The sequence below is a fragment of the Podarcis pityusensis genome (assembly GCF_964106645.2).
Source record: "Podarcis pityusensis genome assembly, chromosome: 1".
NCBI classification, from domain to species: Eukaryota; Metazoa; Chordata; class Lepidosauria; order Squamata; family Lacertidae; genus Podarcis; species Podarcis pityusensis.
The window spans coordinates 7,446,187-7,460,853 of NC_138028.1; the positions used below are offsets into that span (position 1 = coordinate 7,446,187).

Below are 14,667 nucleotides of genomic sequence, written 5' to 3' on the forward strand. Positions count from 1 at the left end.
AGTAGCAAGAGGCTAAAACAGGCTTCCTCAAACTTGGCCCGCCAGATGTTTTTGGCCTATAACTCCCATGATCCCTAGCTAGCAGGACCAGTGGTCAGGGATGATGGGAATTGTAGTCTCAAAACATCAGGAGGTCCGAGTTTGAGGAAGCCTGGGCTAAAAGAAACACAGCATTTATGCCATTTGGTGTGGTTGCATTGATTATACAAATAATGGGATATATTGAAGAACAGTACCCATCCTTTATAGCACAGTTTGGTGTGAATGAAGTATATGTGTTACTTTTCCCGTCTCCCCTATGAATTCCTATAAATTCAAATCGTTATTGATTCAAAGCACATTTTACTTAATCTCTTTCACCCCATGTGCTTCTCTTTTATGTAGGTTTACCTGGGAGTAGGAGTAGACGTCAAGTTCTGTTTTGTCAGAGAGATTCTCAGTAGCAAGAACAGCTCTCTTGGGGGGGACACCTATTGCAATGCCTGTCATTTAAAAACGAAGCATGCTTTCCCTCGTTCTTTAGGCTAAACTGAAAAATTGTGCAGAAATAACTCGTTAACTGATTAAGGTGCTCTGCAATCGGTTTCGGGGTATAATGAGCTGAGTACATTTACAACACACCCTTGGATGGATGAATCCCAGCTGTAGAAACGAATAGATGCAGTCCCCAGGGAGTACTCTGTGTGTGTGTGTGTGTGTGTGTGTGTGTGAGAGAGAGAGAGAGAGAGAGAGAGAGAGAGAGTTGACTCTTCTTTTAACTCTTGAGAGAATAAGCGATTCGTTTTGCTGTAGGGGTTTTATTTTGCATGCATTTATTTTGTAGATAAACTAACAAACCACCGGAAAAGGAAAAAACCAACTGCGCCCAACGTGGGGCTCGAACCCACGACCCTGGGATTAAGAGTCCCATGCTCTACCGACTGAGCTAGCCGGGCACTACGTAAAACTGCTTCCCAGAAGGTTTGTTGGTCTACTTGAGCTACGCGTGCGTGCTCCATCTGTTTCTCCCCCGCTTCTGACGAGCGTGCTCGCCCCGCCCTTTCCTGCAGTGACTCGGCGGTCTCTCCACGAGCGCGCACGCAAGGCGTCCGTGGCTCCGCCCTCCGGCCGCAAAAGACCAGCGTGAAAGGCCATTGGCCAGGAGCGCGGAGTGCCCGTCCAACGGGCGGGCGCGTTGTTGAGCGGTGGGTGAGAAGCGCGAGCGGGTGGCTGCCTGAGGGGGTCTGGGGAGGCGAAGGGGAAAGGCAAGCAGGCCGGCTGGCGAGGAGGCGGAGGAAACGGTTGTTTCGGCTTTCGGCTCTCCGCCGCCATGAGTTCCATCGGCACCGGGGTGAGTGTCCCCTGAGGGGAAAGGGAAGCAGCAGCAGGCGGCGGCGGCGGGGGAGCGCTGTCTCTGGGCGAAGCCCCTGAGGGGCTCGGGGGGCTCGGAATGCGGGCGAGGCAGGAAGAAAGGGCGGCCTTCTTTCCCCTCAGCGGACTCTATCGCGGAAGGGGGTCTGTGAGGAAAGGCGTGTGACGTCACACGCGCGCGCGGGGTGGGAGACACTGTGCTACTGCTGCTGAGTCACTTTGGGGAAACCGAAAGCAAAAGGCCTTTGGGGGAGAAGCTGGGAGAGGAGGGGAAACATGGAACTTGATTAAAAGATGTGCATCCTTTAAATCAAGGGTCAGCAAACTTTTTCAACAGGGGGCCTGTCCACTGTCCCTCAGACCCTGTGGAGGGCCAGACTGTATTTTGGAAAAAAAGAATGAATTCCTATACCCCAGAGATGCATTTTAAATAAAAGCACACATTCTACTCATGTGAAAACACCAGGCAGGACCCACAAATAACCCAGAGATGCATTTTAAATAAAAGGACACATTCTACTCAAGTAAAAAACACTGATTCCTGGACCGCAGGCCGGATTGAGCAGGCGATTGGGCTGGATCTGGCCCCCAGGCCTTAGTTTGCCTACGCATGCTTTAAATTAGCGGCAGGGAGACTCTCTGGTTTGTGGGCCAGTGTTCCCCTGGCAAGGGTCTAATTTGGCCCGCTAAGTCCATCCCCCCCCCCACCAAACGCCAACCTGCTCCATACAAAATGTCATATCGTTTTATGGATTATAAATGTTTATATCATAGGGCTTAACGCTATAATTGAGATGTTTAGCCTATTTCTTAGTTGCTGCTTTGCTAAGTGTTTTATAGATTGTAATTGTTTTATTGATGTTTCGTTGATTATGATTTATGCTGTTCTTGTGATGTTTTGTTATGTTGTTGTTTCTTTGTAAGCCGCTTTGGGATTCATGTCTTCGGAAAGAGGCGCAGAAATATAATCAAACTTGTATGCACAAGACCTTGTGTGGAGTAATTAAAATTACTATTGTCATCATCAATTTATAAACCGCTTAATCACAAATGTCTCTAAACGGTGTACCAAAAAAACCCTCGATGAACATAAAAATCAGAAGTCAGGTAAAACTTCCCTGGATTTTTTTTTTAAAATTTAAGTATTTGGGAAGTTCAACAGGGAGGGGGACTGTCTGACATCAACCAGGAGCCTTAAAGTGCTCATTTGATTGTTTCCTGGCAAGCCGGGTGCCTTTTAAGTTCCAATTGGGCACCTCAAAGTACAACTGATCCCTGCAGAAAATGCAGGTTGCAAATGGCAACATCAGCTATAACACCTGGGATTGGTCACTTTGGCAGAGTTCCTAATCAAGGGTCCTGGACTGCAGTCTATCCTGGCCAAAAGCAGGGGTTGCCTTTGGTGCTGATCAGTGCCGACACAACCCTTACCCGGAATTGTTTTAAGAATAGGAAAGTAGATGGCTAACCTGTTAAGTATATTTTTGTATTTTATATAACGTTAAAGGATCATTAAGGATCTGGCTTTCTTGAAGTGGGTGGAAACGTACCAAACTGTGGGGTGGTCTACACATGGGTTGCTTGGAGGCAGTGGGTGGCGCTGTAGTCTAAACCATTGAGCTTCTTGGTGAGCTCCTTTGCTCTGCCCCAGCTCATGCCAACCTAGCAGTTCGAAAGCATACCTGTGCAAGTAGATAAATAAGTACTGCTGCAGTGGGAAGGTACTGGCACATGCGCTCTGGCACTAAGATTTGTTTGGCCTCCCCACCCCATTGAGCTATAAAGTCATGAGGACCATGGTGTGATGTGCAAACTCTGCCACTGTCTCAAACTTTAAGCAAGCTTTCATTAGAACAGACTTTGTCTGCTGCTGCAAACTTCAATGTTTAGCACTGCAATTCTTTCTTAGAAGCTTGTACATTAGCTTTTAGGCTGGGCCAGCCAGAGGCCTATGGGCTTAAGAAAAATATGAATTAACATCCACACCCAACACCTGAAATAATGACCTGGATTTTCCATTGTATAATGTGCGAAATGGTCTTTTAAGATGAAAAGTTGAAACAAAAGAAAGTCACTGCAGTTCTTGGTTGGCCAGGAGAGGTAGCTGTTGACTCGTCCAAGTCACTGTGAAGTTTCTACACCTGGTACCAAGAACCAAATTAGCTCCGCAGAAGAAAAAGAGAATGGAGCTCACAAAGGCAACAATACATGCATATTATAAATATAATTAATTAAAACAAAATGCATTTATTTCCAAATACCAAAACCCAGGAGGCAGCCTTACTCACCTGAAAACCCTGTGTTTGTATGCATTGTGGCATAAACTATAGCATAGGCTGGTTGGTAAAATGTTGGTGGTCTGCTATGATGCTTGCTGAAGACGGGTGAACAGACAATATATTTATTTTGTCACCCAATAATTGATAGGTCTCAAACAAAGGAGGAATAAACACCCTTCAAACAAATGCCTGATTTCTGTACTATACTGTGAAGTGTCTAAGATGACAACTGAGGTATTTGCCTCAGTGATTCTCTTAAGACTGAAATTAGGCCTTGGGCTGCAGCAGAAAACAGCAGCCCCATACTGCCTGTTTTTCTTCCCTGTAATGTCAGATGCAGACCAGTGTTATTGCACTGCAAGTTTTCACTCTGCTTCAGGAACTCACTTTTGTGGTGATGGGGTTCTTGAAGCATGAGGTGATGCAAACTGTCCAATGTGACTAGATGTTAATGTAGAGCAGCTTGTTGTGCTTCCCTGGCTGTACTGGAAGGCTATTGGTAATAGTACAGTGTGGATTGTTTTAATAAAATCAACGTAGTTTATAAATGACAACATGAGAAGACACAACTTAAATCATTTTTTTGAATTGGCATTTTCAGATATTTCCTAAATATACAAAGTACCGTATTTTTCGCCCTATAGGACGCACTTTTTCCCCTCCAAAAATGAAGGGGAAGTGTGTGTGCGTCCTATGGGGCGAATGCAGGCTTTCGCTGAAGCCTGGAGAGCGAGAGGGGTCGGTGCGCACCGACCCTCTCGCTCTCCAGGCTTCAGGAAGCTATCCGCAAGCCTTCGGAGCGCGGTGGGAGTGCCCACCACGCTCCGAAGGCTTGCGGATTGCAGCCCGAAGCCCGGGGAGCGCTGCGCAGCGCACCCCGGGCTTTGTGCAGATATCGGGCAGCCCCACAAGCTCGGGGGACAGCGGGGAGGCGCAGCGCCGCCATCCCGCTGTTCCCCGACCTGGTTTGGAGGCTGGCGCTGGGGAGAAGCGCGCTTCTCCGCACCGCCAGCCCCACAGCTTCGGGAGACAGGTATCCGCAAGCCTGGGGAGACCGGCGCGACTTCCCGCCGGGCTCCCTAGGCTTGCGGATAGCAGACTGTGCTGGGGTCGGGGGAAGCTCGGGCATCCCCCTCCCCAGCCCCGCGCCTGGGGGGGAAATGATTCCCCCCCCTTTATTTCCCCCCCAAAAAACTAGGTGCGTCCTATGGGGCGAAAAATACGGTATGTAATGAATTGCTTGAATTATATATTGTGCCACTTCTAAGGGTATGTCCCCCCCCCCCATATATAAAATGCTTTGCAGATTCAGAAAATAGTGCACGGTAAGTGCACTTAATAATTATTGCTTGCTCTTAATTTATGTGAGAGTTACAACAAAAAATTAGTTACACAAAACATACGTTCTATTTTTATGTCAAACATGAATATTTATTTGGTTCAGTATGCATATATTTCAAACATCTTTTTCTTTCTCTTTCCAACATTTGTAGAGAGCCTACAAATGTTAAACTGATGGTCAGACCCAGCAATTGTTAGCTACATAGGAGCTTAGTTCTCTAAGGCTGCAACCCTAATTTTGAACTGTGTGGGACTCAGTGCTCAGTAAATGTGCTTGGAATTAGAAGTTGGCTTTCTATAGGCCGTTGCCCCCAGATTTTAAATTATTGGGCAGAATGATTTCTTCTATTATTGCATTTGTTTCATGTGTAAATCATAAAATACATAGTTTTAACTGATTTTTATTCTGTAGTCTATCTATTGTAGTTAAGCAGTATATATGTTGTTTAAATTACCGTATTTTTCGCTCTATAAGACACACCAGACCGCAAGACGCACCTAGTTTTTGGAGGAGGAAAACAAGAAAAAATATATTCTGAATCTCAGAAGCCAGAACAGCAAAAGGGATTGCTACGCAGTGAAAGCAACAATCACTCTTGCTCTTCTGGCCTCTGGGATAGCTGTGCAGCCTGCATTCCCTCCATAAGACGCACACACATTTCCCCTTACTTTTTAGGAGGGAAAAAATGAGTCTTATAGAGCAAAAAATACGGTAAATAAAACAAATATTTATAGTTTGAGAAATGTGCAAATTTAGAGATTGTTTTTATAGTAGGAGAGCAACAAACCTTATTTATACAGCATACAGTGGGTATGCAGTGAAATTGACTAAGGAATCCCAGTTCCACTGCCACTTGCTGTTCTTTGAAAAAAAGCTACAAATGTATGCTTCTCTTTTGCAGTATGACTTGTCGGCATCTACATTTTCTCCAGATGGCAGAGTGTTTCAAGTAGAATATGCTATGAAAGCTGTGGAGAATAGCAGGTAAGAGTAAGACCTGTTATTTATTTATTTTAAAAACCCTTTTTTTAAATGACCAAAACCCTGATATAAAACTTAATGTTAAAAAGAACATTTTTGCAGAGACTAAACAGTAGAATTTACAAATGAAATTGCTTTATACTGCATCATACCACTAGACAATATACCCCAGTATAGCCTCCTTTGACTGGCAGTGGATTCCCTTTAGTGGGTTGGGAGGTTTCCAGCTCACAGGCCTAATTAGGCCTGGCATGTGGTCGCTGAGACAATCGTCCACAAATGGTGACCCTCTGCTATCATGTATGATGGGTATAAACAGGTAAGAGCACAGATCCAAGGCAATAATTGGCTGAAAATGAGTGCTATTTGTGCAAGCCCTGCTTTGTTCGCAACACATTTTGAACCTTAACTGCACCCACAAATGAACTTCAGAAGGGCTTGCTGCAGCAGCTGATTGGCAGTTACACTGAGCACCTCTGACGTTGTCATCGTGACATTACTCTGACATGTGATTGATAGGTCAAAGTTGATTTACGGGGCGTGCAGTACTGAAAGATCCAGCCCACTAGCCATGTACACTTCCCCACTCCTGGTTGTATAGCGTCAGACAAACATATTTCTATTACATGCTGCTACCTAGTTCTGCATGCAAAGTATGGGTTTCTCCACAGAACTGCAGGTCCTTTTATTTGCCCAAGAGGCTCAGTGGTTTTGACCACAGCGCCACCTGTGTCCCCCATAGTCACCTTTAACTGGACTACACCATCCAGTGGTTCTTTACCTACCTTTACCTGCTTTTATTTGTATGTGTTCTGACCTCTTGAATTCTGTGAACTCATTCTTGTACCTTGCTTACTTGGGAGTAAGTCCCATTTGGAAGTGACATCATTAAGTGAAGTTGGGTTTTAGCCTTACAGCCTGCCATCATGCATTTTTACTCAGAGGTAAGTCACAATGTGAAGCCTCTGTTTTCATTAAAATCAACCAATGTTTTGCTCTGAACCTCTGTGGGAACAGGACTGCTGCTTTTTCATTGTTCCACCTTGGCAGATACATGATGTGATAGCAGCTAGTCAAACTAATTTCAGTCAAATCTACTTTCATCTAAAGCCCAGTCTGTGCATGTTTCCTCAGAGATACTTACTCACATGGAAGTGTGCCTAGGACTGCAGCTGACAGCTATAAAATTCATTTGGTTCGATGATTTTTTTAAAAGTTGCATGATGGCGTAAAACTTTAGCTTTAAAAAGTTTGGATATTGTTGAAATCAGTGTATACACATATGATTTTCTTAGAAAATCAATGTCTTTGAAATGTATTGTTTCATTCAGGCTATATTCATGCCATAAGGAGGAAGCTTTTTTAAAACAGTGCAGTGAGGTTGCACATAGTAGGCAAGCTAACACAGGCTGCATTGGTGGTTCAAAATGTTAGTGCTATACAGTACTAAGTTGAAGTTCTGTCAAAATGGATAGGATTCAAGTAATGTGTCCCATCAGTGGAAGCCCTGCTCCAGGACTTCAACTTGTTTAACCAGGCTTTCCCTCTTTCCTCTGCTTGTGCCCCCACCCTATTAGCTCTGTGGGAGTTGTTTGAACCCCCAGAACAGTGGGGGGGGGGGTAATGAGAGGGTTGGGTGTTCTGACTGGAAAGTCAACGTGTGTGACCTAGCAGAACTCTAATTGCCTTAGCTTGATGTTGAATTCCTCCCACAGTACATGTGTATGTTTTCTCGACTATATTTGATAGTACAGTGGTACCTCGGGTTACAGACGCTTCAGGTTACAGACGCTTCAGGTTACAGACTCTGCTAACCCAGAAATAGTACCTCGGGTTAAGAACTTTGCTTCAGGATGAGAACAGAAATCGCGCAGCGGCGGTGTGGCAGCAGCGGTAGGCCCCATTAGCTAAAGTGGTGCTTCAAGTTAAGAACAGTTTCAGGTTAAGAACAGAGCTCCAGAACGAATTAAGTACATAACCAGAGGTACCACTGTAGTAGCTTTTTATCTTGATCCAGTACTGTCCTAAAAAGATGAAAATTTGATTAAATACTAAAACTGTAATATTTTAGTTCCAAAGCCATATAATATACCTTGTGGTTCTCTTATAAGCGTCGTGTGCAGGCCTTTCCTGAAATGGCCTAGTTTTCATCAGTTGCAGATACCGTTTATTGTAGATTAGTCATGTTGTTTGTTTTTTAAATTAATTAGGTTGGTTTTTAATTGATGTTTTAAAAAGAATTGTTAACCTGTTTTTCCTAGAGCACCTTCTGATTGAAAATTCAACTGAAAAATCCTAGCAAGAAATACTTTTAACTGATTACTGTATCGTAACTTTTTTTTCAGTACAGCAATTGGGATACGGTGTAAAGATGGTGTAGTCTTTGGAGTCGAAAAATTAGTTCTGTCCAAACTGTACGAAGAAGGATCCAATAAACGCCTCTTTAATGTCGATCGACATGTTGGAATGGTGAGTTGGTCCTCAGTATCGTAGAGCATTCATTGCCGTTTAGCATGTGCTGAGGCTTATCCCCCTGTCAAATGGCCTCTTGGATACGCCACTGGTAACTTTTAGCTTGTAACCAGGAAGGAAAGCTGGAGGCGTCAACTTGCAAGGGTGGAAATGCTAGTTTGACGAGTTCTGGAAACATGTGCCTGGCAATCATGTGTCTGTTGTAAAGGATAATGCCAGAGAGATACACGGGGAGTGTGGTATGTTGACTCAAATTTCTGTTTTGATTTTTGTTGTAAGATGGCTGATGTTTATTTCAGGCAGTTGCAGGACTCCTGGCTGATGCCCGTTCTTTGGCTGACATAGCAAGGGAAGAAGCTTCTAACTTCAGATCCAACTATGGCTATAATATTCCATTGAAAGTAAGGGGCTTTGTTTCTTTTTGCTTCTATCCGTATGCAACTTATCAAAAGCACAGCATGCTTCAGATGCTTTGCAGGAAACTTATTTAAAAATATTTCCCGTGCTCTTACCATTCTTCTTTCTTCCCTCCTCCCCAACAGCATCTTGCAGACAGAGTGGCTATGTATGTCCACGCCTATACTCTGTACAGTGCTGTCAGACCTTTTGGTTGCAGGTAAGAGCTTTTATTCATTTATACTGCAATTCACAACACACTTGCCAACCAGAGTTCAGACCAGATAGTTACTTAAAATGTGTGTTTGTATATGAGAAAAATACATTTGTAAAACACAATTTAAAAGCCTTTATCTCTTGAGTGCTAAATGCACAAACAAGGATAATAATCAAGTGAAGATGCTCTGCTGGATTCTTGCAAGTTTCAGAAGGCAAGATCTCCAGATCTAAGGAATGCACTCTTGCTGCTTGAACTTGGAAATCTGGATTGCTTACTTAACACAGCCTCTTAAAAAATCCACCAAGACTGCTTAGGAGTGAAAAAGAAAAGGAAGACATCAGCCAAAAGGGGAGGGGCAAGGAGGGAGGCAGGAAAAACACAACCTGGTGCTAGATGGAGAGTTTAGGCAGGCATGTTTTGACAGAGTCCTTCCTCAAGGGAAAATAATTAAGTTCTGCTTTCAAAAAGGTGCGTCCTCTGGGTTCTGTTGGATTATATTCAAAATGTGTCGCGGTGTGTTTTATCTAAATTCTTTCCTATCAGCATTACTAAGAATATTCAGTGGCTTGGATCCAGACCTGCTGTTCCACTCTTTCTGTTTGTGTGCATTGGATCCAACTGAAACTCCTCCTGGATGGAGATATTTTTTTGGATGACTCTTTTGAAGCTTCTCTGAAAGTCTCTTTTGGCTGAAGAGCAGTTTTTTTTTTTTAAGGCTTTAAAAATGATTACTGCCCAGTTTCTTCTCTCACATTATTTTTGAGGGCTTGCCAACCTTCCAGAGCAGACTTTTGGAGGCATTGAGGGACTGCATGGTGAGGGGAATTGTCAGAAAATGCCTGTCTTTCCTCTGCCCAAGGGAGCATTCAGTTAGCAGAGTTCCACTCCATGCAATTCTGGATCCACGTCCAACCCAATATACCCACAGTTCACTAGTAAGAATAGGTTAAATCCTATTCTAGAGGTCCCAGGCCCTAAGGAAGTTAGATTAGCCTCAACCAGAGCCAGGGCCTTCTCAACACTGGCTCCGGCCTGGTGGAACGCTCTGTCTCATGAGACCAGGGCCCTGCAGGATCTGATTTCTTTCCGCAGGGCCTGTAAGACAGAGTTGTTCCACCTGGCCTTCGGCTTAGAATCAGTTTGATTCCCCCCCCCCCCCTTTCTTTTTCCTTTCTCCTTCTATGAAGAGGCTGCATTCTAATGTTTTAATGTTGTATTTTAATCTTTTTAAATTGTATTTTAATCAACTTGTTTTTATTATTGGTTGTTAGCTGCCCTGAGCCCGGTCTTGGCTGGGGAGGGTGGGGTATAAATAAAAAATTATTATTATTATTATTATTATTATTCTCTCCGCAGTATGTGACCTAGAAGTATATTCCTACGTTATTTAAATTAGCTGAATAAAAAGGATTGCCCTTATAATTTCTGATTTGGAATAACAAATATTGGACATCTTAATCTTTCTATTAATTTTCTGGGTATGCTAGAAGCTAAAAAATTTTGGGAATCTTAACAAGTATCCATGGGTCAGCAAAACATACCTTAAGAACATCCCATGTTCTTAAGCAACCATTCTCAGCTTGACATAGTCCACATGTAATAATTTGGGAAGATATTTGCTACAAACAGAGCTTTTCCAGTAAGTGTTATCTGAGTGAAGGGAAGTGTGGCAGAACTATATTTACCATTTGGCAAGGTGATGCCTATGGTAGGCAAGTTATAGTAGTTAAATATGAACCCAATGGTACATTACAAAATAGGGTGGCAAGGACAGAAGTTTCCCAGTTGTGCAGCTGATTTCAGTGAAACTTCCCCAAATTGCTTACTTGGAAGTAGGCCTCATTGAGCTCAGTGGTACTTCCCATTAAGTGTTTGTAGGATTGCAGACCTTTTGTCATTTATTCTCTGTCTGGCAGTTCTTCTTCAACAAAATCTTTCACATTTCCAGCTTCATGTTGGGTTCCTATGATGGTGATGATGAAGGCGCTCAGCTATACATGATAGACCCATCAGGCGTTTCATACGTGAGTTAAATCTTCATAGGTGGGGAACAGTTAGTAGATAGGCAGTTCTGAGACTCTTGCTCATCCACTGAAGTCCTTTAGTTTAAAGTGATTGGGGCAGCAGGGAGCAGCTGGCGGTTGGTATTGGGCTGCTTACTGATCCCTAGTCCAGAAGATCACCAGATGTTCAGTATACAGTCATACCTCGGGTTGAATACGCTTCGAGTTGAGTGCATTTAAGTTGCGCTCCACGGCAACCGGGAAGTAATGGAGCGCATTACTTCCGGGTTTCGCCACATGCGCAGACGCTCAAAATGACGTCATGTACAGAAGCGGCAAAAAGCGACGTGCACGTGCGCAGACGTGCTGTCGCTAGTTACGTTTGCTTCTAGATGCGAACGGGGCTCCGGAACGGATCCCGTTCGTATCTAGAGGTACCACTGTACTTGTGCAGGTCTCTGGAATGGGACTGACACAGTATGAACTTCGTCTGAATTAAGGTTAGGACTGCACTGCTGTTTGATAAGGCACATGCATGCATTTGTTTGTGACATTCCAACACTATGTAAAACGTTTGCAATAATTACAGATATTGTTTGGTTTAAAGTTGTTCCTGTTGCATTTACAGGGTTATTGGGGATGTGCCATTGGAAAAGCAAGACAAGCTGCAAAGACAGAGATTGAAAAGCTCCAGGTAAGGCATTGCCTTATGACTTAGCTTCTAAACAAACATCCCAGGTGTCTCTGAAACAATTTTTCCACAGGGCAGGAATTCTTTTGGCTTATTAATCCAGGTATCTAGAAGTGTTGCCTTCTCAGTAAAATACTGGACTGCTGCCACCAGTTCAAACTTGACCTTCCAAGAGCTTTGTGAATAACAAAGGATGTGTGTAGATATAATCTCAGTTCTTCAGGAATTAGATTGGTGCAGAAATGAGCTTCCTGAGAATCTAGGTAGAATTTATTTCACACTTAACTATAGTGCATTGGGTTTGTGAGCTTTATTTGAGAACACAGTACACACAATAGTATGTGATTAAAATGCTCACTGTATTTGTATATCCACAGATGAAAGATATGACTTGCCGTGATGTTGTTAAAGAAGTTGCAAAAATGTAAGTTTCTTACAATGTTGGTTTGGGTTGATTCACTGGGGCAGTTCTTATATTGATTTGTCTTTGGATGATGGGCTGGGATCCAGCAGTTCAGATAAAATGGACTTTCTGTTTACATCCATATTATGACCCTATTTGATTTCAAACTACTTTAAGGCTATGCATTTCATACTCATAATTTCATATCTTTGTGTGAAAGTCTACATAGCTAAGGGATTAATTATTTAGATGTTGAAAGTGTGAGTGAACTTTCTATTTGGAGGGTGGATTCAACTTTTGATAGGTGATTGATTTCACGTGTAATGTTAAACCAAAATCCTGGCTTATTGCTTCACTCCTCCCTTGCTGAAAGCTCCCATCTAATCCTGACTTGTTTACAAGCCATTGGAAGCTATGTTTCAAGTGCTGAATCCTGGCTTATTTTACTGCTTGTGCAAAGGGAGGTATGAAGAGGCAATTGTGTACAGCTTTCTTTAAACACTAACATCCAATTAAATCATGTCAAATAATTCTAAAAGAGGACCCTTTTAGAAGCATTTTATCTCCAGTAAGTAACAAAAGAGCCAGTTTTCATGTGATTTTTAGGTGTCCTGAAATTGTGACATGCATGTTTCTGAGTATATGCTCTCTTCTGAATGTATGTAAAAACTGTTTACTATTGAGTTCCTCCCTTCCCAAAGCTGTAAGTGGGTTCCTACTATACTTCTTGAGATATACTTGGAGTAACTACTTTTTCTGTGTTTATTTTTTCTAGAATCTACATAGTCCATGATGAAGTAAAAGACAAAGCTTTTGAACTTGAACTCAGTTGGGTTGGAGAAAGTAATGTATCGTTCAAATCTTCTCTTCCTTCATTACTGTTTGCTGCTTTACGAAAATAGTTATTTTTGTAACTTGTTGTGATTTATCTTTAATTAACAGCATAGCTAAGGGATGCGGGTGGCACTGTGGGTTAAACCACAGAGCCTAGGACTTGCTGATCAGAAGGTCGGCGGTTCGAATCCCCGCAACGGGGTGAGCTCCCATTGCTCGGTCCCTTCTCCTGCCAACCTAGCAGTTCGAAAGCACGTAAAAATGCAAGTAGATAAATAGGTACCGCTTCGGTGGGAAGGTAAACGGCGTTTCTGTGCGCTGCTCTGGTTCGCCAGAAGCTGCTTAGTCATGCTGGCCACATGACCCGAAAGCTGTACGCCGGCTCCCTCGGCCCATAGAGTGAGATGAGCGCCGCAACCCCAGAGTCGGCCACGACTGGACCTAATGGTCAGGGGTCCCTTTACCTTTAACATCATAGTTAAAATAATGAACCTGTGTCCCTCCAGATGCTGCCAGCCTCCAACTCGCACCATCCGTGACTATTGGCAGGGGTTGTTGGAGGTTGGAGGCCAACAACATCTTTCGGGTCTCTGGTTCCCCACCCTTGACTTAAAATTGAAGACATGTGCCCTTGTATTGGGGGTACATAATCTAAATACCATGGCTGTATACAACAAGTCTGCTCAGGAGTAGATCCATTGAAATCAGAAGCCGTGACTTAAGTCTGTTGGTTTTAATGAGTCTACTGTATGACTATAGCCCATACTGTTTTTCAGATAACAGTACCACAAAATGAGTTTGTGGCACATTTGTATATGACGTTGCCTTTGCTTCAAACTTAGAAGATAGGTTTGCATTCTAAAAAAATAAAATAAACATTTCCTCTTTAATTCATAGTAACCAAGGGAAAACATGAAATTGTCCCAAAAGACATTAAGGAAGAAGCAGAGAAATACGCTAAGGTAAGTGCTGGAACATCATACATTGGTACATCTTGCTCAGTAGTCTATTCCAGCTGGCAGTAGCTGTCCAGATTTCAGGCGGGGAATGGTCCCAGCCCTGCCTGGATGTGCCAGGGATTGAAATGGGGACCTTCTGCTTACATTCCTGGGAGGAAAACATCTCTTCCAATTCCTCTTAAGTAATTTTGGTTTACAAAAGATAATCTGGTCCATAAATCTTAAAATACCAGTTACCTTTAAGTGGAGAAGTGATGATGCAGGCTGCTGTAGAATTTGTGTACTTTTATGTAAAGTAGGTATAAAATGTCAGCTATTTTAATTCCACAAATTGTGCACACAGCTAGATTCCTGGTGTATGTATAACATGTGGGGTGCTGTCTGTTAGCACGGAAGCAGTAGGACCTGATCTTTTCTCTTAATTTCTACAGGAATCTCTGAAAGAAGAAGATGAATCAGATGATGAAAATATGTAACACATTGTTACTTTAAAACAAATGTTTTAATCCGTACCACAGGCCTGTGTATGTATTTGACATGATGTATGTTCTGGAAGACTTTTGAGTGACCAACTTGCACTAAAAAAAATTCCAATTACTGTTTATATTTGAGTATCAATTATTTTTCCAAAGGCTAGGACAGGGTAACTGTACAGTGAGAGCAAGGGCTTGATGGAGAAACGTAATGAAAACAGGAAGATATTCCTGACTAGGAGCCAAAGAAACTTTGTGCACTGA

At 43.0% G+C, this 14,667-nt stretch overlaps 1 protein-coding gene across 1 annotated transcript; it reads left to right on the forward strand.

Annotated features, from left to right (window-relative positions):
* Positions 1-1,169: 1,169 nt before the first annotated feature.
* PSMA3 (proteasome 20S subunit alpha 3) lies at positions 1,170-14,534 on the forward strand. The gene is made up of 11 exons (XM_080992781.1): positions 1,170-1,330; positions 5,873-5,955; positions 8,298-8,421; positions 8,724-8,825; positions 8,967-9,040; positions 10,989-11,064; positions 11,672-11,737; positions 12,112-12,158; positions 12,913-12,980; positions 13,869-13,933; positions 14,362-14,534. Exons 1-11 carry the CDS (start codon positions 1,310-1,312, stop codon positions 14,404-14,406), a joined length of 771 nt encoding a protein of 256 aa, XP_080848907.1. The 5' UTR covers positions 1,170-1,309; the 3' UTR covers positions 14,407-14,534.
* The last annotated feature ends 133 nt before the right edge of the window (positions 14,535-14,667 follow it).

Coding starts and splice junctions, on each gene's coding strand:
- PSMA3 (XM_080992781.1), top strand. CDS start 1,310: ATGAGTTCCATCGGCACCGGG. Junction 1,331..5,872: donor TGAGTTCCATCGGCACCGGG/GTGAGTGTCCCC, acceptor TCTCTTTTGCAG/TATGACTTGTCGGCATCTAC. Junction 8,826..8,966: donor GCTATAATATTCCATTGAAA/GTAAGGGGCTTT, acceptor CCTCCCCAACAG/CATCTTGCAGACAGAGTGGC.